We start from the raw sequence: 25,880 nt of genomic DNA, 5'->3' as shown, positions 1-25,880 counted from the left end.
CACATGGTACTCTGCGATGAACAAACAAACGGAAACAAAACAGCCCCTGTCCCAAAGCAGCCTGAAGCCCAGTGACCAAATTCAGACCCTACTGAATTATGCATATTAAAATCACTACAGAAGACACAAAATAAGCAGCCCTTGACAGCAGAACTGGTTAGGTTCAATTGAGAAACATGCACATTTCATCTAAAGCCGTTATGCATACCTGTTTCTTTTCACCACTAACCTGCGTGTTAACTCCACTGCAGGCATCTCTGCTCTACTCAGATCAGCAGTGTCATGAGCAAAGCCGTCGCAAGCCCTGCCTTCAGCCAGGACTAGAAAAATAGGTCAGGGAAATGGCTGTATAATCTGATTTAATTGCTATTCAAATCATCACAGTCTCTCCATTAATTTGAACAAGAATTGGATTGGGCCCAAATTACTGACAACAAAATGGGAAGTTTATTTTAATACCTTCACAGTTTGATTTAAAGTCTTCCATTCAACTAACTGAAAATAAGATCTCCCACGTGCCTTCAGGTGGCTGTGGTGTGAATTTTTTATGTAAAACAATTCAAAATAGCCAGCTTGTCTGCACTGCAGTTGGAAATCAGTGTCCCAACCTGACATAAGGCCACTCCCTCCTTACAGTTGATGGGTGCCATAAAGCAGAGGAACTGCTCAAGAGTAAGAGAGTGCATCACCCATGTGTTTGAGTAGAGGACCTCCAGATTTGCTTCTCAGAGTGCGGTGAAGAGTCTGCAGTTTCAAAACACCTCACCCATCTGGAAACCTCAAAGGCCAAAGTAAGAAGAGAAAGACTAACTGGAATTAACTTCCCAAACATCAGAGCTCATAGCAGAAATTTTATTTATTTGCTGAAAGCAAAAATAACTTCATATTCTGTAAAAAAAAAAAAAAAAAAAAAAAAAAAAAAAAGGTCTGCCAAAAAGGCTTGTTTTGGCAAATAATGAATGCCTAAAGAAATATTGTTTGTATTATGGAATGAACTTGTAATTAATGTTTGTTTGCTCACCATTTAATAGCTGTTCTGCACTAAGTGATGGGATTTTGCTGCCATTTGTGGGTGTGCAGATTTTGAAACTTCATTCCTCATATGGATGAGCTCCCAGGGGGCCATATCATAAACCCATTCAAATGAACAAAACAAACGACAACTCTCTGTACAAATGTGCAAAATGAGAAAGCTGTATGTATTATTTTACATAAGTATTGTTAAGTGCCTCAGTTTACTTGTGTGGTGTTTACCTGCTTGATGGCAGAGAGGTAAATCAAAAGAGGCTGTCTAGATGAGGAGAATGAAAGCATAAAAAAATATAAAACTCTCTTAGATGTGATGAGGGGCCCTTAAATGGAGGAGTCCCCTGTTTCTTTCCCGCCAGCCTGGCAACATTTATCCCTACACATGCCTACACAATAAGCAGGTGGGCTTATTGATGCCTTTGCAGCTACGGTTTCATTGCTATTAGGGCCCTACACAATTCACTGTTAAAGCTAGATGTTGCGGAGATGGAGGTTGGGGAGGGTGCAATACCTCGCAGAACAAGTTTCAGCTACAGCTAACATGCATGAGTACAGACATTGTACTGCCTTAATGCTTTGTGTGAAATACTATGGATTTCTTGGTAGAGGAGTGATGAATATTGTTTTGTTTAGAAAAAGCTGTCCCTTTCATTTGCTGCTACACAGGCACCCAAAGTAAAGGTTTTAGCAGATGCCAAACTCAGTTGGACCCTGCTTGTTAGCATGTTTGGGAGATGGTGGCAAAGCTGCCTCTCAGAAAGTCAGTCCTAGAATGGTAGGACTGTGCCACTAACTCAGAGCAAGGTACAGGAGCCATGCCTGTCACCCGGGGGGTACAAAAGGAGGCTAGTAACCAGCCTGCTCAGTAACTAAGTATGAAGCATAATAGCTGAGAGGATGTGGGTGGTGACAGGATTTAATTCTGCACATTTTCCAGCTCCTACTGGAAGATACTATATGCCTTTTAATTTCCAAAATAATTTCTAATTTGGTGCTTGTTTTCTCAGAGCTATGAGGGAGAAGAGGCACGAGATGTTCTTTACCATAATACCTTTGTGGTATTACATGGCCTTGCTTCCTGCCATTTTTATATTTCTATCTGAAGTTTCCTGTTTTTCTGGACCACAGATTCCTATTGACCCTCAAAATTTGCCAGAGAAGACTATGGACTCATGCACCCACCTACAGTTACTACGAAGGAGAGCTTTCACAGTGATACAGTGCTGCAGGTCACTTACAGCGGCCTCCCAGATCACCTGTATGAAGCTGTATCTGGGGAATGACAGCTTGACAACACACTGATTTATTGCTATATTAAATATATTTTGAAGGCATTTGACTATTTAGTTAGAAGCCAAACTTTCCACTTGCAGATTAAAACTTAGGTCTCTTAAGACATCAAGCAGAAAGCTTTGATGGGTGGACGGAGTCCCCCACTAGGAAACAATATGGACATTTTAAACTTCTCTATAATATTTGAGTGGGAGAGGAACATATAGACCATGATGAACTACAAAGGAGAACACAGCCTGTTAATGGGGCAGGCTGTCGTGGAAGAAGAAGGTATTGAGCTGTGATAAAGCCAGAAAAAACTGAGAACATAAGATGTACCTCTGATAACGTGGTCTTACATACAGCTGCCTACTTCATTTTTAGTTTTGACAGAAATGAGATTGATATGTGGTTATTTCCCATGCTATCTATAGATAGAAAATTTAGTGAACTATGGCTTAGGGCTGCTGAGAAAGGGTTGGTGTTTCACTATTATTAAGTATGTTTGCATAAACAGGTCTGAAATTGAAGGCTGTGCTAAGAAAGGAGTGAAACAAAGTGAAATACAAAGAAAAATATTGCCATGAGCTAAACAGCAAGACAGAAAGGACATGTGTTCTTTTCAGAAAGTTGAGGAAATCAACTTCCTCCAGTTTTTCCAATTCTTAAAAATTGAATCTAACACTGAATGAAAATTTTTCTACTTAACAAAAGTATAGAACATTGATGCTTCTCTAAGTACAGCATTTGCAATGCCATCGTCATTGCTGAAACATAACCTTCATGATAATTTAAGCCCCTGTTACAGGTCTTTCAGCTGCTCTTGAACCTCATCTATTTTCAGGAGCAATCTGCTCATCTTTGACACCCTAAAATGGCAGAAATCAATGTGTTATTATGCTGTAAGAACAACTGAAAAGCAAAGCCTTGAACTTGATAAGAAAACTATAACCTTCCTTTACGTTCACAACTTCACCTTCCACAAAATGTAATTTAAAGAGAGAATTTAAGAACTTTATCTTGGAAATACTCCTTCCTCCAGGCAGATTTATCTTACAGATCTTCTACTAGATTCTGCCACTAAGACAATATTAGGAAAAAAATAAAGGGACAATAGGAAGACCCAGCATTGACTTCAATGCTAGAAAAGCATTCACATGTGAGAAATAGACCTCTAAGGGCCACATAGGGAGAAATATGTTTATACTTAATAATCATGAATCTGAAAAGCAAACCATAGAACTGCGGCAAAACGCTTGTTGAAAATTACATTTAAAATTTTGTGAAAGAGGGTTCGAATGGGGAATGAAGTGTATGGTTAGGGAAACAGTGATGGATCTTCAGAAAAGAAAACACAATTTGAGAAGATTTTTAAAATATGCGAGTGTAACTCCCCTTTCAGTCCTACCCAGCCAATCTTGCCTCAGTCTGGCACCTGGGTTAGTTGGGCCAAAACTTTATACCGGGATAGGCAAGGATAAGGGAAATAAGTTCGTAAAAGAAGTGTGAGGCTAAATCTCGAACAGAAAGATTAATACTTCAACCATTTTTTTTAATTACAGAATTGCAGATTTTTACTTCTGTGATTTGTGATTCATCTTATAAAGCATACATTTACATTTCACCATATGAACTTTGTTCCTCCACAATGAATCTACAAGATTTTTTTAATAGATTTTCATTGTGGTAACAGTATGCTCCCAGAAGAAAACTGACTTAACTTTTTTTTCAGGAATTGGAGAAAATCACAATTCTGCTGTTCAACTCACAGAAAGTGAGTCTTTATTCAGCAAAATGAGTGTGCTGACCAACCCAAGCCTGGGCACCAGACAGGAACAGAGTAGAATACATATAAAACAACAGAAACCCCCCTTTGGAACTGTATTTTGTACCTGAGGTAGCACTGCTGGTCCTTGTCCTGCCAACCTCTGCAAGGAGCTGACCTGAGGAACCTTAATGGGCACTGCAGTGATAGTTCCCAAAGTCTGTTGGAAGAAAAACAGTTGAACACAGCTTAAAACACTTGCACAGCTTCCCCAGGTAGAATCTGCCCAACCCAGTGGTTCTCCTTCCAGCTCTTTGTTTGTGTCTTTCCAACTTATGACAGAAGGGTATAATACATCAGTCCATTTGAAGCTCTCTTCTGCCTAAAGAGACAGAGACTCTTCCTTCTCTTCAACCTTCTCTGCAAAGCACTGTTAGTTAAATCCTATTTTCTCCTTAGAGCATTCGGTAATTCTGAGTCCAAAGAATACATCGCATTGTTGTGCAGTTTTTTTTTGGTGCACAAAGAAAATACAAGTGTGCTGCCATGGCTGAAGGCTGACTAGGCACTAGCTTGTTTTGAAAAGAGATCTAAAGAAAGGCAAAATGCACCACAGTGAAACTTCAAAATGTGCATTGGTAAGATGATGCATTTCACTGTAGCCAGGGTCACAAGAGAAGTTCACTGTGTCTTAGTAAACAGTAAATACTGAATTATTAAAACTGAGAGCTACCTATAAATCTACTACAGCACACTGTAACACAGCATTCAACTAAGACAACATCCATCTGGGCCAACACAGCAGCTATTACTATCCACATATATTTTCTCTACTCACCCTTTTCTTAGTTGTATAAAGAATTTATTCAAAGCTTATTTAAGATAGAATAGCATAGAATAGACCATTTTAGTTGGAAGGGACCTACAACACTCACCTAGTCCAACTGCTGGACCAATTCAGGGCTGACCAAAAGTTAAAGCATGTTGTTAATGGCATTGTCCAAATCCCTCTTAAACACTGACAGGCATGAGGCATTGAGCACCTCTCTAGGAAGCCTGTTCTAGTGTTTGACCACCTTCTTGGTAAATAAATTCTTCCTAATGTCCAGTCTAAATCTCCACTGGCACAGTTTTGAACCATTCCCACGCATCCTATCACTGGACACCAGGGAAAAGAGATGAGCACCTCCCTCTGCAATTCCCCTCCTCAGGAAGCTGTAGAGAGCAATGAGGTCACTCCTCAGCCTCTTTTTCTCCAAACTAGACAAGCCAGGAGTCCTTTGCTGCTCCTTATAGGACATTCCTTCCAGCCCTTCCATCAGCTTTTTTGCCCTCCTCTGGATGCACTCAAGGACCTTCATATCCTTAATTTGTGGGGCCCAGAACTGCACACAGTATTCAAGGTGAGGCTGCACCGACGCTGAATACAGTGGGATAATCACCTCTTTTGACCAGCTGGTTACACTGTGCTTGATGCACCCCAGGATGCGGTTTGCCCTCTTGGCTGTCAAGGCTCACTGCTAACTCATATTGAGCCTGCTGTTGACCAGCACCCTCCAGATCCCTTTCTGCACGGCTGCTCTCCAGCCACTCCTCTCCCACTTTATGCTTGTGCCCGGCATTACTCTGTCATAGGTGCAGTATCTGCTGTTTCAACTTGTTAAATTTCATCCCCTTAACCACAGCCCAGTACTCCAATTTATCTAGACCCCTCTGCAAGGCCTCCTGTCCCTCAAGAGAGTCAACAGCACCTCCCAGTTTCATATCATCTGCAACCCCTGCATCCAGATTGTTGATAAATACATTGAAAAGGACTGACCCTAGAATTGAACCGTGAGGAACACCACTGGTGACTGGTTGCCAGCCAGATGTAGCCCCATTCACTACAATCCTTTGAACTCTGCCCTTCAGCCAGTTTATCACCCAGCACACTGTGAACGTGCTCATCTCACAGCTGGGCAACTTGTCCAGAAGGATGCTGTGAGAGACAGTATAAAAAGCCTTACTAAAATCAGAAAAACTACCACCTTCCCTTCATCCACTAGGCAGGTGACCTTATCATGATCTTATCATAGAAGGATATCAAATTAGTTAAACAGGACTTTCCTTTTGTGAACCCATGTTGACTGTGCCTGATAACTGCATTATTCTTTAAATGCCTTTCGATACCACCCAGCGTAAGGTATTTGAGGTAGCTCCTTCTATCAGCAAATATATTGCTGCATTCTACATAAAGTTTACTTTGTAGATGGAGAATTGATACTTCTTAACCCAGTATTATCTTTAACCCTTATGAATACAGTAGGATACCAAGAGTAAGTAAATTATGTTTCTGTAATACAGTCAAGTACACACAAGTTTCCCCCCACCTAAAAATCTCTGTGTCTGTTTAGCTCCAATCCTTTGCTGACTTTTTGTCTATCTATACTGATTCAGTTATCTATAGATGTACATTTATGCATTCTGTTATAGATGGTTTGAATGGCACGTCTTTATCAAGCCTCACCCACAGAGGCTCCTAAAACATTGCATCTGAGATGTTCCAAATAACTTGTACTTTATTTTCTCAACTAAAAAGGACAGATAGCTCATAAATTTAAGATTGGGCCATAGGTCTAAAGAAGATAGCTAACTTTTCCCCTTCAACCTCTTTTATTCTTTCACCCCTGATATTTTCATATTTTGGTTAACTGGCCAATATTCTTAAGGCAAGGTTTTATAACTTCTATCTAACATTTCTTAATTGCTGTTGGGATGACATGACAATATAAGCAAGCAGATGACTGTGATTACAACAGCAAGAGAGACTTAGTCACTGATCACAAAAACTTATCAGGCTGCTAGAAATAGCTAATAAGGAAAGTAAAATAGATTCGAGTATCTCTAAATTTAACTTCCCCCAAAACAAAAGTATCAGATCCCAGCCAGTAAGATAAAGTATGCTAATATTACCCCAATCTGGTAATGGAATTTGTCAATATAAAGGAAACTATAATGTAATCAGCTCAAGGAAAGTGAAACTGTGTCAGGTCCATGATGATATGTTCTTCTCAGACCTCAACAACAGAGGGGTAACACTCTTTCATTTGAACTACAGCGTTTGATAAGAATACCATGCATTTTCATGCAGAATATTTTTAATAAACTTGTCCTACAGAGTTTATATTTTTAACTCTGCTACTCCTCTTGAAGACATTTGGGGGTGTGATGTTATATATTCAGCAAAGATTAAAATTTGCATGAGATTTGCCTGAGTTAAACAACAAGGAGAATGGTACAGTCATAAACATGCAAGACAATTTTTCCTGAGTACTCGTGGATTATCAGTACCCTGGACTATCCATGGAAAAATATACTCCATTAAAATTCTGTCTTGAGCCAAGGGCAGAGGGTGGGGGGCGGAGAAAGCAGCACTTCCACCCCATGGACGCCAGAACAACTAAGTTATACCTTCCTGCAGGAGTAAAGTATTGGCAGCAGAGTGAGGAACAGAACGGGGTATTTCCACCGCAGTTATCCTTATAGTGTGACACATGGAGTAAAACAATGGGATGGATACCATAAACTATGTGAATTAATTACTTCTTTGCCCTGCCTACCGTATCACAGCCTCACACATTGGGAAGGACGACGTGATGAACTCCTGCAGCCTTTGGAGAAGGAGAACTTGAGCTGCCACCTGCTGCTATTGCCACTTATTAGACATATCACAGCTTCCTGCTTGATATTAGCATGAACTAAAATTCATTCAGCCCAGTTATTTGCTTTTTAAGGTGAATACCAAAGTGAACTTTCCAACCCACTCTAGAGGAACTTTCAGTTCCTCTAGATAAAGATAAACTTTCAGTTTATCACAAGTATGACCTACATTTTCCCTCCATCCCAACACTGCTTATATATAGAATGAGAGTTCTTTCACAATGCAGTGAAGTCTGATTTTCCCTGGAAGCAGCAGGAGCACCACAACTTCTCCTGGGCTGCACATATACCCTCTACAAAAAGTTAAAACAAGAATTTCTTCCTTCTGGAAGGTCATGCTTAAAGTGTAGCAGCACCTCTTGTCATTTTTACATATGCTACCTCCAGCCTTGAAAACACACATCCTGATATTCCTGTTCCAACAAGTACACGAGGATTTGCAAGGATTCTTAAGCTGGCCAACAGAATACCATGTGTTAAAATACAGAATGCTGACATCAAGTAAAATTGGGAATTGACTATAATGGTAAGAACCAAATTACTCAGAAGTTAGATAAGACACAGTTATCAATTGGTAGGATGCACAAAACTCCATGTCTAGCCAACAAATCTCTTTTCTTGTACTACTTCAAATATCAAACACAAGGAAAAAAAACAACAAACCAACCCCGTCTGGAACCTGTCTGGAACAGAATGCCTCTGTCCTGTGAAGAGGGAGCTCATCTCAGCCCCTGGGTGCATTGTTGGGCCAATTCTGTTTTATGTTTCAAAACACCGAACGATTAGGCTAAAAGGAATGGGAATGAGAGAAGAAACAAGAACCACCATAAAACTACTCAGCACTGTTCTGTTAGCCTCACTCAAAGACAAAGCCAGGATGAATCGTCTGTGGGTATCAGAGAAACGAACTATCATTAGTTCTGTCACCTGCACTCTCAAAAAATTCGTCAGGTTTATTTTCCTGAAGCAGGAGTTCTGCAGCCATCTCGAGAGAACAAAAACAAATTATGGCATTCTCAGGTTATGAAATTTTCAGTGACAAAGATGTAGCCTCCTGTTTACGAATGGTTTTGTAGTAAGGTTCTGTTATTTACTATTCAAGAAAACAATCTCAGTATAAAAAATCATATGGCCAAGGGAAAATTCAAAACTTTAACCTCACATTAATAATAGCACTATAGTATGTTCAGACAGAGAGATATCTAAGAATCTATTTCACTTTTCAATATTTACATTGTTTTGTTATTGTTTCCCAGCTTGGGCAATAAATAGTTCAAGCTGTGGTATCAGCAGAATTCTATGACAGAAACCTCTGTACTTTTCCTGTAACACATTTCATCTGTTATCTCAGGGTACTTCACCTAGGTCAGTGTTATTGTCTCCATTTTAGTGATGAAAAAAATCAAGATTTAGAGGTAAAATAGTGTTGTCAGGGCTAGACTCTTGTGCAGGTGGAAATGCAAGCCAGGCTTTTTACTTTTAGTGTGTCGTCCATGTGATTGATTAACCTCATCTCATCTGTTGATGTAGAGTCACATCTGAGTCACCTAATTTTTACGTCAGTTTTTAATGATCAGACCAGGATGTCTCCATGATGATGGGCAAAAGAGGTGAATCACCATTGCGATCTCCGCAATGAAGGAGGTGCAGGTGCTAGAATGGATGGTTGGACAGTTTGGCTCTGCGTACGTTTTTCAGTGTATTTCAGAACACTGCTTTGTTCTAGTTTAAGCGGTAAAGAAACAAGCAGATAAAACCACTTGCCTGGCAAATAAAGAAGTAAACGTCCTTATCTGATGTTCTTGGCCAGGCATTGAGAACTGGACAAACTCCCCATGACTCAAGCTCTAACAGGACAAACATTGCTCACACTCACCTTAATACTTCAGTTCTAGCTGGGTCCTCAGCTCAAGCCCATGAGCTGCAAGAGGTGAATAACCAAGATACCACCCCCACCCCTCCCCCCAAAAAAGGGAAATAACCTTTTTTTCCTCCTGTTAATAGTGCCACCTGTTTTCACTCACAAACTGTCTGGGCTTGCCATGTGAGCCTGGTGAATCAAAGGCTCCTCACTCACTAATTCCACACTATCATTTCCATCCATGTGGGCCTTTTTTTCTTCCTCTTCCTATTTTTCAATTTGTCCAAAGAGCAAGCTGGTGCACATTCTTATAAACCTTTAATTAACAAGCTGAAAAGACATTTTTCTGGCAATGCCTGACCTTTAAGCACTTTGTATGAATTTATCGATACCAGCAGAAACAATAATTTAAAAGGTTATTTTATGAGTGCTGAATAGTTTATGGCAGCACTTTTGTCAAGATAAATGAGTTTCTTATTTCTACATTTACAGCTCTAAGCATTTTAATAAAAAAGGTCCATAAAAGTCAAAGATAACTCCAAATCTGTCCTCTATCTAAGTCTACTTAGGCGTTTCTGGTGACCCCCTGAAACACCTACAATGCAGAGGGAGCGCTGAAATGTGCAGTGACAGGGGAAAGTGAAGAGCCAACTTTCAGTATGCCTAAGATTCGATTGTATGCATTTAAGCTAGATTTACTAACTTTATACTGAGATTTTTTTTTCTCAGATAAAAACGAATTCATCAGGTGTATTTCCTACTGTCTATTTTACTAAACTTTACACCCAGCAGCACTCATTTATCCCAGGCAAGCATCTGGGAGCTCATGACCCCTTGCTAACTCCTATCTCAAGCCCCAGCCCCAGCCCCAGCCCTGGACTGGAACAGGAACCTCAGCCACTGCATCACCCACTGTAGGAGCTAATGGTTAATGAATGCATATGGCTGCAACATAAACCACTTCCAAACTCCTGTCTTCAGTGACCTATACAGAGCAGACAGGTACGTGGCATGTCAGGGACACCGCTTTTGCTTGAGTAATCCACAGATGCCCTCGGACAGGAACCACAGCAGGCCCACTGTGTAGGTGACCTGCAATCTCAGTTGCTGGGTAAGTGTCATCCAGTAGCATGCCCCGAAGGGTCACATTTCGAATTGCAAAAACAAGTGAAGAGATGCAAACGAAATAATCTTTTTCAGTGGTCAGTTTACTCACCAAGTAAATAATAATGATAAGAATAACAGAAAAGAAATAAATAAAACAAAATGAAAAATTTAGAAGATATTGCCAAGCGCAGTTAAAAAGAAAATCACTTTTCACCCTCAATTCTTCTATTAATACCCAATAGCATTGCAACTATTTGCTATATTTTCTCCTCCTGTGCTTCTCCTGCATTAAATCAACACCATCTCTAGATCAAGGCTCTCAAAGACAACTGAGGCATAGAACTGTGGGGACAGTAGCAAGCAGAAGACATAAAAAGTGAAACAAAGAAGGATGGTATGGACAGAGAATAAGAATTCAAAGGATGAAGGCTAGAGATGGTTAGAGGATAAAAGGATGCTGAGGCAGAAGCGGGGACGAGATTTACATTGTCGATGATCAGACTAAGGGCCACAAGTTCAGTTTCCTGCTATTAAGTTATGACTTCTTTAGTCAATGCCTGAGTTTTTAAATCCATGACTTATGCACGTTTGTGATTTTAGCAAATTTCTCCATTTCAGACCTGAATGAATAGATAGATAGACAGACAGACAGATATATAGATATGTATCTCTATTGAAAGATATTAATGTTTTACTCAGTTTGGGTAAATATGTTTGTCAGACCATTGCTATATTTGCTTTGACTTACAAATTCCTTTCTCCCCCCCTCATTTGGATGTACTAACAAATGCTTAAGGAGCTGTTCCTGTAATTATCTGTACAAAGTCATTGTTGAGCCTGGGTACGTGAGCAGTTTAGGATTAGATCACAGACATAAAACTGTTAGGGGACACAACTCTCCTTCCATTCCAGAATTACACCAGTACAGATAAAACCACTGAAGTAAATCACTGAAGAGAATCAGACTCAATGAGTAACAGAAGGTTAAAAAGCCACATAGTTTCAAGAGCCTTTCATTACAGCATGTTACCAAAATAAATACTTAACTTAGGAACATATGGGTTTGTTATATCTTAGCAGAACAGTTCAATTATTTGAGTTCAACTGACACTGCATTGCTGTATTATTTGCAAACTATTTTATACTGACATCAATACTGCAGCACAAATATTGTGTTCCTACAATGTATTATAGAAACACTAATCTTTTTCTTTTTAAAGTACATATGCATCTCTCTAAGATCTAGGTCTTCTTCGTGTTGCAAATAAGACACCTAAGCTATTAAAAAATGTTTTTGTCTGTTATGTGTTCAATATTGGCAACAACAGTTTTACAGAATGGATTTTTAATGTGGTAGTGACAGGGGAACAGATTGCTATGGCAACAGCAAAGATGAAAATTCTTAACCTGAATGGATCGTCACTGAAGTAATTGCAGGGTTTTTTTACCCATTCTACATCCATTTTACAACTTGAATGCTGCATTCAACCTTGAGCTTGCTTTATATAAATGCCAAGCACTATATGCAACCTCCAAGTTCATTTGACTTAAAACTTGCTGCGTCTTACCTCAATAATGTAGGATAGTTGTTGTTCTCTAGCTAACCTAAACATCTGAATGACATTATTTTTCCATATAGCCCACCAGTAAAAGCACTGTGCACTTGATATAACTTTGAGGCTTCTGCAAGACATGTATGCATATATATTTTTTCTTTCCTTCTAGACTGAACTTCTCTAAAAACCTGTGGACATTGCTCTTCATTTTCAAAATATGATGCAATCACTGAGTGTGGTATTTCTAATAATCTGGTGGAATAATGGCATATTTCAGTTTCACACTCAGATTGTACCCCAAAGACGCTGCACTTACATATTTTGTGTAAATAGTGATTTAATTGGAACTTCATAGAAATTTAAAGATTCCTTCTCCAGCTTTTAAAAGTGTTTGTCTTCCCCACTTCTTTTCTCAGAATTCATTAATCACGCTCTTGTATGCACATTTATTATTGTCATGAAGTAGACAATGAGAAACATAACAAGTCCTGTTGCTTTTTTAGAATATCAGTATTTTTGAAACCATCCTTTCTTTGGGCACTAAAAATACCCTTTAAACCAACCCTCATTATAGCCAATTAACAATGACTCAAACCTACGCCACATGCTTTTGCACTGAAACAGCCTACAACTGCTCTCACTGCCCGTTACAAGGCCCAGTACCGGGGTAGCAACAACCAGCAGGAGGCAAGGTACCACCTTAAATTCCAAACCTGCTTTGAAAACCAGGGTGTTACCAAATTCTTAATGCTGCTGAGGTATTCATACTCATCCCTTTCAACCCCACTCATCTGCAAGGAAACCCACAGCGGTATCAAAGCTCATGAGGGTATCAGAGGATCATACGCAGAGATAAAGCAAAGAATTTTCTGCTTTTACTGTGGCTCTTAGGCTTTTCAGAGCACCATGTAATTTATCCCTGCTTTACCACAGCTCTCAGACTTTTCAGACCACTGTCTCTACTTCTTGCCACTTGCACATTCCCATCTGGGTAAACTCAGAAATACAAACTCTGTTTGAACACACTGTGGGTATGTATTCTGGCAAAGGGAAAACACGATGTTCATGAGATTCCCTGGTTCAGAAATCCCACTGGTTACTCATGCAAGAGGACAGGTAGCTGGGCCAAACACCTGTTCTTAAACAAAGCTTCCATCACATTATTTACTGGTTAGTTATTTTTTTTAAAGGCACCGTTATTTTCATCAAAGGACACAGGATTTTTTCCACAGTCATTAGATCACACTCTAAATTTCTGAGAAAAAAAAAAAAGTTTGTCTATGTGAACTGCATTAGCATGCATATACCTATTCCATGATTTGAAGCTTTTTTCAGAAATCATATTCAATTAATTAAGTCTTCACCTACTGCACAAATGAATATGGTCTCACTGAGTTGCAACAACACCACTCAGCAGCCGCGATCACACCTATAGTCTCTTGCTCAGCTGATTCATAAAAGATTTGCTGTTTAACTACTAAACTGTTGCAGGTTAATGTTGGTTTTACTGACTAATGTCTTCAAATTACTTATTCTCTGTTCACAGTCTGTGGAAAAATTTCTGAGTAAAGGGAAAAATGCATGCACAGCGTGTCACACAAAGCAGTTTCTAGCCTCTCCCTCAAGTGAGTTCAAGCATGAGTGAAAACCTTCAACAGAGCACCAGCAGCTGCTAAAGTAGTACTGCTCTACCCCAGTTGCAGGACATGAGGATTAGGGTATGGAAAGAGAAGGCAGGGGGAGGAAAAATAAAGGAGGAAATAACCATCATTCCTTAGTGATTTAGGAATCCTCACCTATCAGAATGGCCCATGAAGCCTATTAGCACCTACTGAAAAATTAAGATTATCTTCCAAATCATTCCACATTAGCACCCATTGGGCTCAGAGCTGCTTCTGCAGTTCTTGCTCTGAGTTTTTATTACACACTCTTCAGTCACTCTGAAGGACTGGAAAACATGAGGGAAGTGACAGCCTGAGACGATCTAATTGCTCACCGCCACACAGTCCCTTTTGTCAAGCCCTGAGCTGAGCTAATTCAGCTTGCTAACCAGGATAAAGAAAGTTTTCTGTTAGTTGAATTAGCTTAGGAAAGTATCCAACAAGCAACAGAATAAAGGCAAGGGAAAAAGCAATGCTTCTTAGCTGGGGGAGGAGGGAGGGAGGGGAAGACAAAAACCACAAAGGCAGGGGAACAGAAAAAAGGACCGATGGTTCCAACCTTTTTTGAGAAAGGAAGCTATTAGATCAGTTCAGCCATAATAACTAGATGTTGTTACCAAGAGTAACTTCACTGAGCATAAAACTGGGGGAAGGAACATGAAGCCTTTTCCTGAATTCCCTATAAAGTGTGTATAAATATGACTGGTCTTAAAATTCTACTCTTAATATAATTAGAAGAAAGGAAGCAGTAACTTTCTCAGGAAATGTTAATTTGCGTGTGCAGAACACCCCATCATAAGCTCACTTTATTATTTTTAGGCAGACTACTCAGCAACATTGAGCCACCTGCCCATCAACAAAACCCAGTGGAAAATACTGCTTTAGTACAGCATGGCTGTATTACTGTTGCTGTGGAATTCTTAACTTTGGTATTCCACCGTTCTAGGATTGCAGCTGTGAAAAATCATAGCAGATATTGCTATGTAGGTGCTGCTTTCTAATTAAAAGAAAATACTGAAATACAGCAGCACCTTATTTGGTTTTGGAGGGTAATAAACTCTACAGAATTCACTCACAAATGTAACCAGTTCTTCGATGATCCAAATAAAAAGGCTGATCTTTTATGCTGATTTGTTCAGACAACAACAGGATTTGGGAAATTTATGCTTATATAAATAAATTAATAAATATATACAGAAAATACATATATAAGCACGGTATGTATGTGAATACATAAATGCACACTTCACAACACATAATACACATAATATTTTTCCAGAGTTGTAAATATACCAAAGTAAGCACTAGTGTTTCCCTACAACGACAGAGCCAGGAAATTTTAGAGTTAGTAAATAGAAAATCTCCTCTTCTTCCTGCGATGCTGCATTAATATTAGTACTAGCAGAACTAGCCTTATAAACACTAAAGTCAGCAAAGGTTCCTTTGACTCTGAGCCTAGAAATTGTACCTGTTTCTGCAGTGCAGAAATTATAAGACAGAAACCAGAAAAAAATCAGACCACAACTCTGGTCTACTATCTAGCCCACGTGACTATTTCTGGCTCCTACTTAGGATGCTGTGACAGGACAAGGGGTAATGGTTTTAAACTAAAGGAGGGTAGCTTTAGACTGGATATAAGGAAAAAAAATTATTATGAGGGTGGTGAAACACTGGCACAGGTTTGCCTCTTGGCAAGCCTGGAAACATCACATTTGAGGTGTCAACAACTCAGTACCTAGAACTGAATCCACAAACACATGAAGGTATTGCACGGTACAATGTCCAGCTCTGAGGTGCCTTACTGCAGTTCTTAATTAGGCATCCAAGTTTCCCTGTGTAGGGTATCCAAGGAGTAAGGTGAGGCACCTTGGGAGAAATCTGAAAACCAGCACCCTAGGGCAGAAGATAGATGTCCAGATAGTTGTCTAGACAGACGAGTTCAATAGGAGTGATTTGCTGCATTGCTGACTCCAGGCCTTGGTGCTTTGCTCTGAAAGAGACGACCTGCTTCATTCCCACTGGGATTCACCCCCCTGAGCCCCCTCCTGGAGACTAATCTGTGTTCAACCACTTCCATTCAAAACACACTCTGAGAAACCTGTGCTTTCCTTTCATTCTCCTTCCCATCTTTCCCTTCAACCAGTTTCTCAGGAGTTCAGTCACCTACTCCAGATTAGGAAGATATCGGTTCCTACACTCACGCATGGCTCTGTACGCTACTGAACTATCAGAAGGTACTTGGGAGAAAGACTCTTCAAATCTTTTCTGCTAAATTAGTCAGTGAGAGAAGACAGAATGTGGTCTCGTGGCCCAGTGGTTAAAGAACGCCAAAATAATTCCCATGGAGATACAAAGAGAATTTTACTACCTGAAATTTCTATTAATTTTTTAGACTGGCTCTTACTCAAACAGGGTTATTCACATCATGCCATTGACCCAAAAAGCAAAATGTTGGTAAGGGATGCTACCCAGGTCTTCAGTTACTTCAGTTACTTGCAGACATGAAAGTTCTGTATAGTTTATACCCTGACACTGTAAATTGAAAAATCATAAAAATTAGGATGAACAGGTCACAAAGATTTTTTTTTAATTAAAAGCGCCTTTTCAAAGTAAATGTAATCATAATATTATTATTATTATTATTAATGGCATAATAAGCCTATTGTATTGTTATTAGGAAAATGGTTAGAGACATGCTAGTGATGTAATCTTATAGATTAACTCTGCTGGTATGAATCTAGATTCACTATAATTGACTTCAGTGGAGATATTCCACATACATACATTTGAAAATGCTAATAAAATTTGTTGAGTAATACTTTGGTATTAAGAAGACTTATAAACTTATTGAAGGACATCATGTGTATCAAGACACAAGTTGATTCTGGTTCTGTGAATTAACTTCTAAATTCAGAAACAATTTCTGGACTCAGGCTAGAGGAAACAGAGTTTGAGCTCAAATTCTCAAGACTTGAGAACAAAGTGTAAATGCTTTGAGCCATCATAGTGGTGGTTCAAAGCCACTTTCTCTGGCTTTAAAGCCCACATTAAGAACATGTATATAGCAGAAACCGGACATTTTTTGTCATCTTGTACTTAGTAGGGAGGTTGGGCTTCTCTCTTCCAGCAATATTAACAAATGCAGTATCTAATTTCCTGTATAACGAGAAACGTTAAAAAGTGATACAAGTCAACAGAATATAGATTATTGGCTTATATTTCGAAAAGACAAGTGCAAGGGAAAAATTAATATAGTAATGTTCCACTCTGAGGAAAACACTGTGAAATCAGCGAATAGGGTGGTGGGATTTTATTAGAGAAAATACTAATTCATTACCACATACAGGCTCCTATAATCATATGCCGTAGTATCCCTGCCAAATTTCTACTCTGTTCTCATTATTATTATGCTAAAATAGCTATCTTTTAAAAATATTTTAGTGTACTGATTCTTTAGAGAGAAATGAATATTACATTAAATTAAACAAGGCTGACTTGTGTTTTTATTTTACACCCATAAGGACAGGAAACATTTAAGGTAAGACCCTTAAATCATCATTACCACTTCAGCAAACTACAGGAAACACAATGTTACTTAAATCTTACCAAAGCTATCATGTACTTTCTGGTATTAACTATTCAATCACTGCTAGTTCAGTGATCTTGTATGTAAAAATGAACTTCTCTCCAATCCAGCCAGTCTCATTGTTTGATGCAGTGAGGGATGCAACAATCAAATTGTTTATAATACCACAATCCATCACTATACGTGCAAAGTTGATGACACAGCCACTGAACTTAATAAAATCTTACAGAAGAAACAGGCTAAACAGAAGTCTATAATAAGGATCTCACTGAGCAAAAAAAAAACCAACCAACAAACCAAACCAAAACCGAACAGTTGTACCCATTAACCAAATGTCTTTTATAAAAGCAGTGGGGACATGTTCTTGCTTTCACTGGTCAAATCTCCAAGGACGATATTTGGGCAAAGAATTAGAATAATCAAAAAGATTAAGACCCCAGTACAGAAAAGCAGGTAAATACAAAGTAAGTCACAAGCACATGATTAATCCTACTGAAGACATGTGAATTATATACATGTTAAACTCAGGGTTATGCTCAAGTGAAGGATAAACTTGAACCTGCTTTCTGAAATTATTGATATTGAAGCCTGGCTGTAAGATCAACAAAAATAATTTTTTTTTTCTTACCTTGCCTGGTACCTGGCTTATTATAAAAGGGTCTATGTTTCAGTTTTCATAGTGATTAAAATCCAAGTCCAATGCAAGTCTTTCTACTCAGAGGGCAAAAACATGACTCAAGGCTACAGCATACCTTCTGCACAAGAATTGCCTGCACTGAAGGAACATCAAGCCCAAGAGTGATTTAAAAGCAGCCAAAGAATAAACAGGCTCATGATAAATAAAAGTTCGTAACTAGTCTTTTCCCACCCATACACACATATGAGTATCAAAACCACACGATATAGCTGTTAACAGGCATCCGCCAACACTCTGTCCTTGTCACTGATGGAAACTGAAATATATCTGTTTTGCCATTCAGCTATTCTCTAAATTTAGAGTTGAACAAATTTGGTTAAATTTGGATCAGATCACTTTCTGACTCACATTATCCTGCAAGTTAGCAACCCTTCACACGTCACACAAAAAAGACCACTGAATGTAGTACATAATCTCTTACCTTTATGAGGCACTCGCACGCTCAAAGCAAGAAATACAAAAATATATCGATAAACAACCCATACAAACAATTCTGATATAAACAGCAGAACAGCGCTTATGTGTTGAAATGTGTATTCAAAGAGCCAAATCTTTAACTAGTGGAAACTCACATAACTCCATCATTTTGAGCACAACTCTCTAGATCCCTAGGCAGTGAGGGCCTCCCCTTCCATACAGGAATATCTCCACAGACGGATTTTTTCTCTCTCTTTCACATACACAAACACTTTTAATTGCTTATTGTATAGCAATTTAACTTGATTTTTTATAAAATGGCTGTGATGTGAAGAAAAGATAACAACTAAACCCTAACATCAATAAGTGCTAATAAATATTAATATAACATAAGCACCACTTTTATTGCAATGTGAAACCAGTTTATTATCCACAGATGAAATCCAATTGCTGCCTTTATTACTGTCAGGAATGACTTCTAAGATATTTCTATTTACTACATGAGTATTCATCAGCACTCTGTATTTACAGCATCTAGTCTCTCTCTCTCCCCCTCTCCCTCCCCGCCCCTTATACATCAAATAATTTAAGAACAGTATTTTCTGATACAGTCTGCCAATTAATTTAAATAGAGACACAAATGCACATTATGAGATTAGTAGCAGACCAATTGCCAAATCCTGATACAGTTATAACACCAACAGGAAATCTTATCATGCTTGTGTTTGCAATATGAACATCGAAAGAAGATAAATACAGAGTTTGCGGTTTGGTATCAAACACTCAAATTCCTGCAAATTATTCAACTACCCCACAAACTCTGTGGATAATGAAAGAAACCCACCTTTTGACGATAAATAGGACTAAGACATTTGGCGATATTCCAAAGCCTTTCATTTCCTAAAGTGGTGCCTTTTATTGAAGTAACAGTACATGTAGAATAAGTGGATGTTTTTATGCATCCTGTAATTTAGAAAATCTAAGAGATGATTTCCCCACCCCCAAATTGATCATCTTTCATTATTACAAACTGCACTCCAAGTTTGAATCACACAGCCCTCAAATTTCCTATCCATCCCCTCGCATTCTTGCTCCCCCATTTTAAATAGAACTAACTTGAAAATTCTGACATTTTCAAGAATGCTTGCCTGGTAATTTCCGTGAGGCACAGACAGCCTCCAATTACAATGAAATAGCTACAGTGTATTACCATTTTTAGAGCATTCTTTGATTTTCTGAAGTGAATCAAAGCTCTCCATGGGAGCTGCTCTGATTAGCGTCAAAACAATAATGTGCTATAAACTCTCAGCATTAGAACAGGGGACTCGGAACTTTGTCTACATGGATGATATACAAGGACTATAAAAATATCACAGAAACTTCCATAAGGGGACTGCTTATATATCGCCACATTTTAAGACTTTCCTTCTTAGGAAGTTAAAATAGCTCCCAAGAAAAGGCTGGAAATTCAAGCAAATGCATTTCCCGCCTTTAACCTGGTCTCTTCTGTTTGGTTCTCTATACACAGGCCAATTAATTGCTTCTGACTATAAGGACCTAGATACACAAACAGGCTGAGAGCTCCATCATTATTCTGCAGTATCAGGAATCACTGACAAAATTAAAGTAGTTTTAGGTAATCTCCTCCTGCTCGTGTTCCTCAGTAGAGACTCTTCCCATACACTTGCAAGAGGAAAATCCATTCCATAAACACTGAAGTAGCACATCCGTACCTACATCCCACTTCACCTGTGCCTGCAGAGGGGACATTTAGTGACACAAAAGTTGCAGAGGACAGAACCACAGTACGGTCTCCAAAATTGGGACTCGCTATTGCTTCCCGGTCGTTTAAGTTCTTGCAGCCTGGTGTTTGCTTGCCAGTCCCCACAGAACAAAATTTGGAAAGGTTGCTCCTAGATTCTTACAACGAAGCACCAGACAGTCAGTGTGATTCCACTTCTGCTTATCCTCTCCTGCTGAATACTCCACTGCCTTCACTGGAAGTTTTTGGCTATGTAAAGAATAACATGTTGGGCCTAATCAGGTGTTATTCAGTTGCGGAGAGTCTTTATTCAGTCTTTGATACCAGTGGGTGCTTGACCCTATTGTAGACCAAATGAAAATGCAGATTGAGAAAAGGAGAAATCCAAGCACTTTAGATGTATTGACCATATACGTACGTCTGGGATATTTAAAAGGAAGCCATTTATAATCAGGAAGCATAAGTGCTTATTCTGAATCTGACATTTAAATATCCCATCAACAGCAACCAGCATTGCAAAATGGTTTAATTAACCTGAAAGGATGTAATTTTATGCTATTTAGCAAGAAATACAAATTTTAAAGTGCTTTTACGCGGTATCTATCAGGGTAGTAAGGCCAAATCCTGCTCTTAGCTCCCCATATTTAAATATGGAGTAAATTCATGTACCTCCCTTAATAAATCTGCAACTAAGATGGTGTAAATGCAAGCAGAATCTCTCACACATACTCTATAATCCATTTCCTAAAATTACTATGCTCTTTACAACATTCTAATGGTAGAGTTAAAAGTTAGTAAAGCCCCAATGACAGAATGGATCACTGGATGGTGTGTGGGGGCTGTAAATCCTTGGGTTCTCCCTCTCCTTGTCTTTTTCTTTATTACTGCTTTTAATTGAATTTGGCTGAGCCACCTTTCCTCTTCTACATTTACAAATACCTCCTGAAGATAACTTCCCTTAAAGCTATGAAAGGAGGATCCAGGAGACTGAATATGTGATATTGAATCCTTTGAGGTCCAAAACTAAAATAATCTAATGTCTTTGTCCTACTCATACTCACAGTGTGGCTGACATCCTTCCGAAAGCCTGAGAGGTGTGGTCCACTGGACAAAATATAGGGCTGCAATGGATGAATCTGGGCTCTCTCCTGCTGTGTGACCCCAGAAGTCACTTCATCTCTCTGCACTCTGATTCTCCCACAAATTTTGTCTTGTCTGCTTGCAATATATGCTTTTCAGCAGACACTCCCTCCATTAGGTATCCCTTCAGTGTCTGCCATGGAGACCAAACAGGAAGGCTAATCAAGCAGTTAATAGTAGTTAAAATAAGACTCTGCTTTAACTCTCTGCTCTACAAGGGCATCTGAGTGTCCCCAGGCAAGACACTTGTGCCCAGGTACCACAAGCAGAATTTCCAATGGGATTTAGGACAGGGAATCTCAGTCTCTACCTCTGCCTGTCATAATCTCTGCAAAATTCTTAATGCAAAATTTGCTATCTATGCTACTGCTCAAGTGGGATCCCAGAAAAGGATTTTGGTCCTTAGGAGCTCTCTGCAGGCTCTTCTAACACTGTCTAGTAGGCCCATACTTCAGAATTCCTCTGTCGATAGTAATCTGGTTTATGAACCCATGGGCATGGCAGCATGAGCAGTACCACAACCATCTCATCCTTGGGCCTGCCAGCTCAAAATCTTCCTGCCACAGGCTTTCCGTGTAGTTCTCTCCTGTATTGTTATTTCTAACAGAACACTGTTACCACACCAAGCTGCTCTCATAAATTGGCAGAAGCAGATAGCTCAGAGTGCTAATTTAGCCCCAGCAGGAGATCCAGCCCCCATTTCACATTTGAGGAGACTGTAAAAAAATTTGGGGGAAGTCAGTCGGAACTGTCACCTACACAGGGCAATCATTGCCCTGTTCCTCCAGGAGAGACACCTAGAAACCAGCATAGGGCCAGACAAAACAAAGCCCAGTAACGCCTCAACAAAACTCTTCAACATCTTGACATTTGTGAGGGGATCAACCCATACCTGGAGAAAGATATAAATGGTGTGACACTAAGACCAGAAGCGATGGACTCCAGAAACAGAATTATATTTTTGGTACGTTACAGACAGGCTGGTACACTTCTGATGCCAACAAGACTGCCAGTCCTCCTGTAGGTTGCCAAAATGACCATGGTAGTCATAATCCATAATGCAATGTCTTCACTTTTCCCCTCCCCTAGACCTATGCGGAGCATCTGGATCCTTCTTTTGTCCTTCCCTGTGCTCACTAGTTATCATTTCCACCTGCATCTTGACACACTGAGATCAACATGCATCCTGAAGATTGAGCAGCAGACTGAGAAGTAAGTATGAGGCAGATGGGCAAAGAGCTATGGCAAGAGCTAAAAGGGGCTGTAGCACGCTCCAAGGACTTTTGGGACAGTTCTTATTCCTAGGGACACTGTGTGCAGCATGGACCTGTCTGAAGCATTCTCAAAATGACCAAAGAGGCCAGTAGTGTGGCTGCCAATACAGGGGTCCTGCCTAAGGCAACGCTTGGGAGCTTCCTGTGAAGAAGCATAAATGGATCCTTTATTTCTCAATTTTCCATCAGCAAAATGTGGAATAATAGTACCTTAGACATAATAACTCCATATTGTGAGGATAAATTAACTATTGCCATGTACTTACACACCGTGGTAACATGGATCATAGAAAAAAGCTATATATAGCCACATAACCAATACAGATAAATATATCTATAAATAAAACCTCTAAGTACTACTGCAATACAAATAATAAATAAAAGCAAAAAAGACTTAGTCATACACACAGGTGGATTTCCAATTACAGAGGAAGCACTTTCAGAGAGAGCAGAGTGGAGCACATTAAGTGGGACGGTGAAGAGAAAGGTAATAAATCATTCTACAGATAAATTATTCTGAAAAATGGCCATCACAGGCAGAGATACGTTCTTAAACTTCTGGAATGCAGCTTTTTCTAGTAAATTGAATATACAGATAGCTAAGAAGTATATATGAGCATTCTCCCACATGTGTGAAAGCCACTTTTTCCTGAAAAAAAAAGGGATACCCATGTAACCTGTTCAATCTAAACACAGACACAAGTAGTTCTTTGAGCTGTGGAGTTAATGAAGCATTTGTGGAGAACAGTTTACTATCTCACCAAGAATTTATAGCACTATAAATCCTCTTACTGTATTTTACTTTGAAATAACCTCCCTGTACAGACAAGCCCCAAGATGCAACAGCACATATGCATGGGGAAGCTTGCCAAACTTTTCTCTAGCTGACCCAGGGAATACATGTGGGAGAAGGAAAGTGTGGAGAGGAGCAGGAGGCAGATTTTATGCTGTTGCTTGTGGAGTCCTGATGGACGGGGAGAGACAGTGCCTTGCTAAGATGTTTTCTAAGAGCCTCATAGAGTAATAGGGGACAGAGCATCACACCAGGATCACAGACAAGAGACAGCTCTTTTATTATAGCAGTATCCAAATGTTCCTGCACCTAATATCTACTTGGCACTTTAGAAGCCTCTGGGGCTTACTGTGGGTGACCAGTGCACACACAGCACATGACATATATAGACAGAGAATACTGTTTATGTTGACAAAACAAGAGCCAGTTCCAGCAGCACTCTCACTCCAGGGTCATGGGCAAGTTTAAAGCCAGCAAGGCTGGGCCGCGCAGAGATAGCTAAGCTAGCTCCGAACAACGTCTCTGGAACTAGACAAGTGGAGCTACCTGAGAGGCAAAGGTTACCTTGAGCAGTACCCAGCGTACTGCTTCCAAGACACCAACTACCTCTGCAGGGCCACGTTGCGCCACGTTTCTGTGGAGCAACTTTCTGTGTCTGTATCATGGTGCTTCATGGCCCAGCTCAGATACGCCCTTCCAGTGCTTTTTTCTTTCACTACAGCTCCTGAAAAGCAGCCGAGTGGTCTGACAGCTGTATTCCCCTCTCTTTGCTTGTTCTCCCAATAGCTGGCTGATCCAACTGTCTTTCAAATCGCCAAAAGGCTTTCTGCTTTCCCCAAACTAGGTTCTGGGATGCCTGCTGGCCCTCAGTTTTGCTATTTAGAAGAGAATGAGGAGACAGCAGAGGGGCATTTTCTTCACCTGCTACGTTGTTCCAGCACAGCAGATGGGACTTTGTCCTTCAGCAAAGCAACCTCAGATCCTGCTTTCAGCCACAAAATGGTGGCTAGGATGGGAAATAGCAAATACCACATAAATACAATTACAATAAAAATATAATTTGAGAGGTTTATATTAAAATCTCTTTATACCAAGAGTATTTTGTAGGTACAGGCATGCTGATATCCTGCAACTATCCAGTAGCTCTAGGGAATTCTCTATACAGAATAGCAACAGCTATTCTCTGAAGGCAAAGCACTCCTAGCGTGTATACAGCATATGCCAGCAAAATTCCACTTATGCCAGCAAAATTCTGCTTTTGCCAACATAACTTGCTCCAGATCATCCAAAATGAAGCTCTAAGCTTCATTTCTAAGCGGGAAAAAGAGCTATACTCATGACATCCCTGCACGTACACTTTCATCAATGTAGCCCCATCAGTCATGTGTTCATACACTGGATTGACACTGAAAAGCTGCCAAGGAATAGTGTAGAACTAGCGCCAGTTTCTGGAGCTCACAATTTCCAATGCTTACAGATTTCAATCTTTGTTAATATCACGTCACCTCCTGCTTCTAATAAAACATGAGAAAAATATCTAAACAATCCTCTAGTATTTGTTATGTATGTATTTATTTAGATACTTTTTTTCAGTGCAGATATGGCTTCTGTTACAGTCAACAACATTTCAAAATCACTTTAAAAATCTGCTGGGTAAACAACAGCCTAAAATGAAAGTGCTGACATGCAGCTGCCCAAATGAAAATTCTGTAACAAACTTACATGTAATCCTATCTATATTTGAAAGTTCTGTATTTAGATTATGGCGTTTGATGCCCTATTTTTAATGCTGAGTTTCATTTAGCATTGCATTCTTCCTGCTAGATACCACTTCAGATGACCGTATACACATCCTGATCCCCTTAAATGCTTTCGAGCAGAAACCGCTGTTCAGAAACTCATAACATTACATTTCATGCCCTTGCCCTTTCCCTCACTTTGCAGATGCAGAGGAATAGGCTACACTACACCAGTAATCTCATTTACTACTATCAGCTTGCCACCTTAACCCAGTTTGCAGAAAGCTGTCATTATCCTCCATCTCACAAACTTCATACATTTCCGCAGAAAAAAAATACTTTTCTGAGCTGTTACAATGCCACAAAAAAAGAAGAGATAATAAATGCTTATTAATAAATGTCAACAACGAAATTTCTCCCCAACACTACAGTGCTAGTAGCTAAGGTGTTACTGCTATTGATTTGTAATCACCACTCTAGAACAATCAAGAATACTGAGCATGAAGCAAGAGCAGATTTTTT

The 25,880-nt window shown here is 39.5% G+C and overlaps 1 protein-coding gene across 2 annotated transcripts in view; it reads right to left on the bottom strand.

The window, feature by feature from the left end:
* The window catches only part of PHF21B (PHD finger protein 21B), a 167,663-nt gene that overhangs the window by 36,986 nt on the left and 104,797 nt on the right, over positions 1-25,880 (bottom strand). For both annotated transcript variants that reach the window (XM_075112645.1, XM_075112655.1), the window contains exon 5: positions 4,194-4,286. In XM_075112645.1, the coding sequence (XP_074968746.1) occupies positions 4,194-4,286 (93 nt within the window). The remainder of the gene's footprint in view (positions 1-4,193; positions 4,287-25,880) is intronic.

Source organism: Phalacrocorax aristotelis, chromosome 1 (assembly GCF_949628215.1).
Source record: "Phalacrocorax aristotelis chromosome 1, bGulAri2.1, whole genome shotgun sequence".
Classification (NCBI taxonomy): domain Eukaryota; kingdom Metazoa; phylum Chordata; class Aves; order Suliformes; family Phalacrocoracidae; genus Phalacrocorax; species Phalacrocorax aristotelis.
Note: the sequence above shows the minus strand (reverse complement) of the source record. Positions and strands in the feature narration are given on the sequence as shown.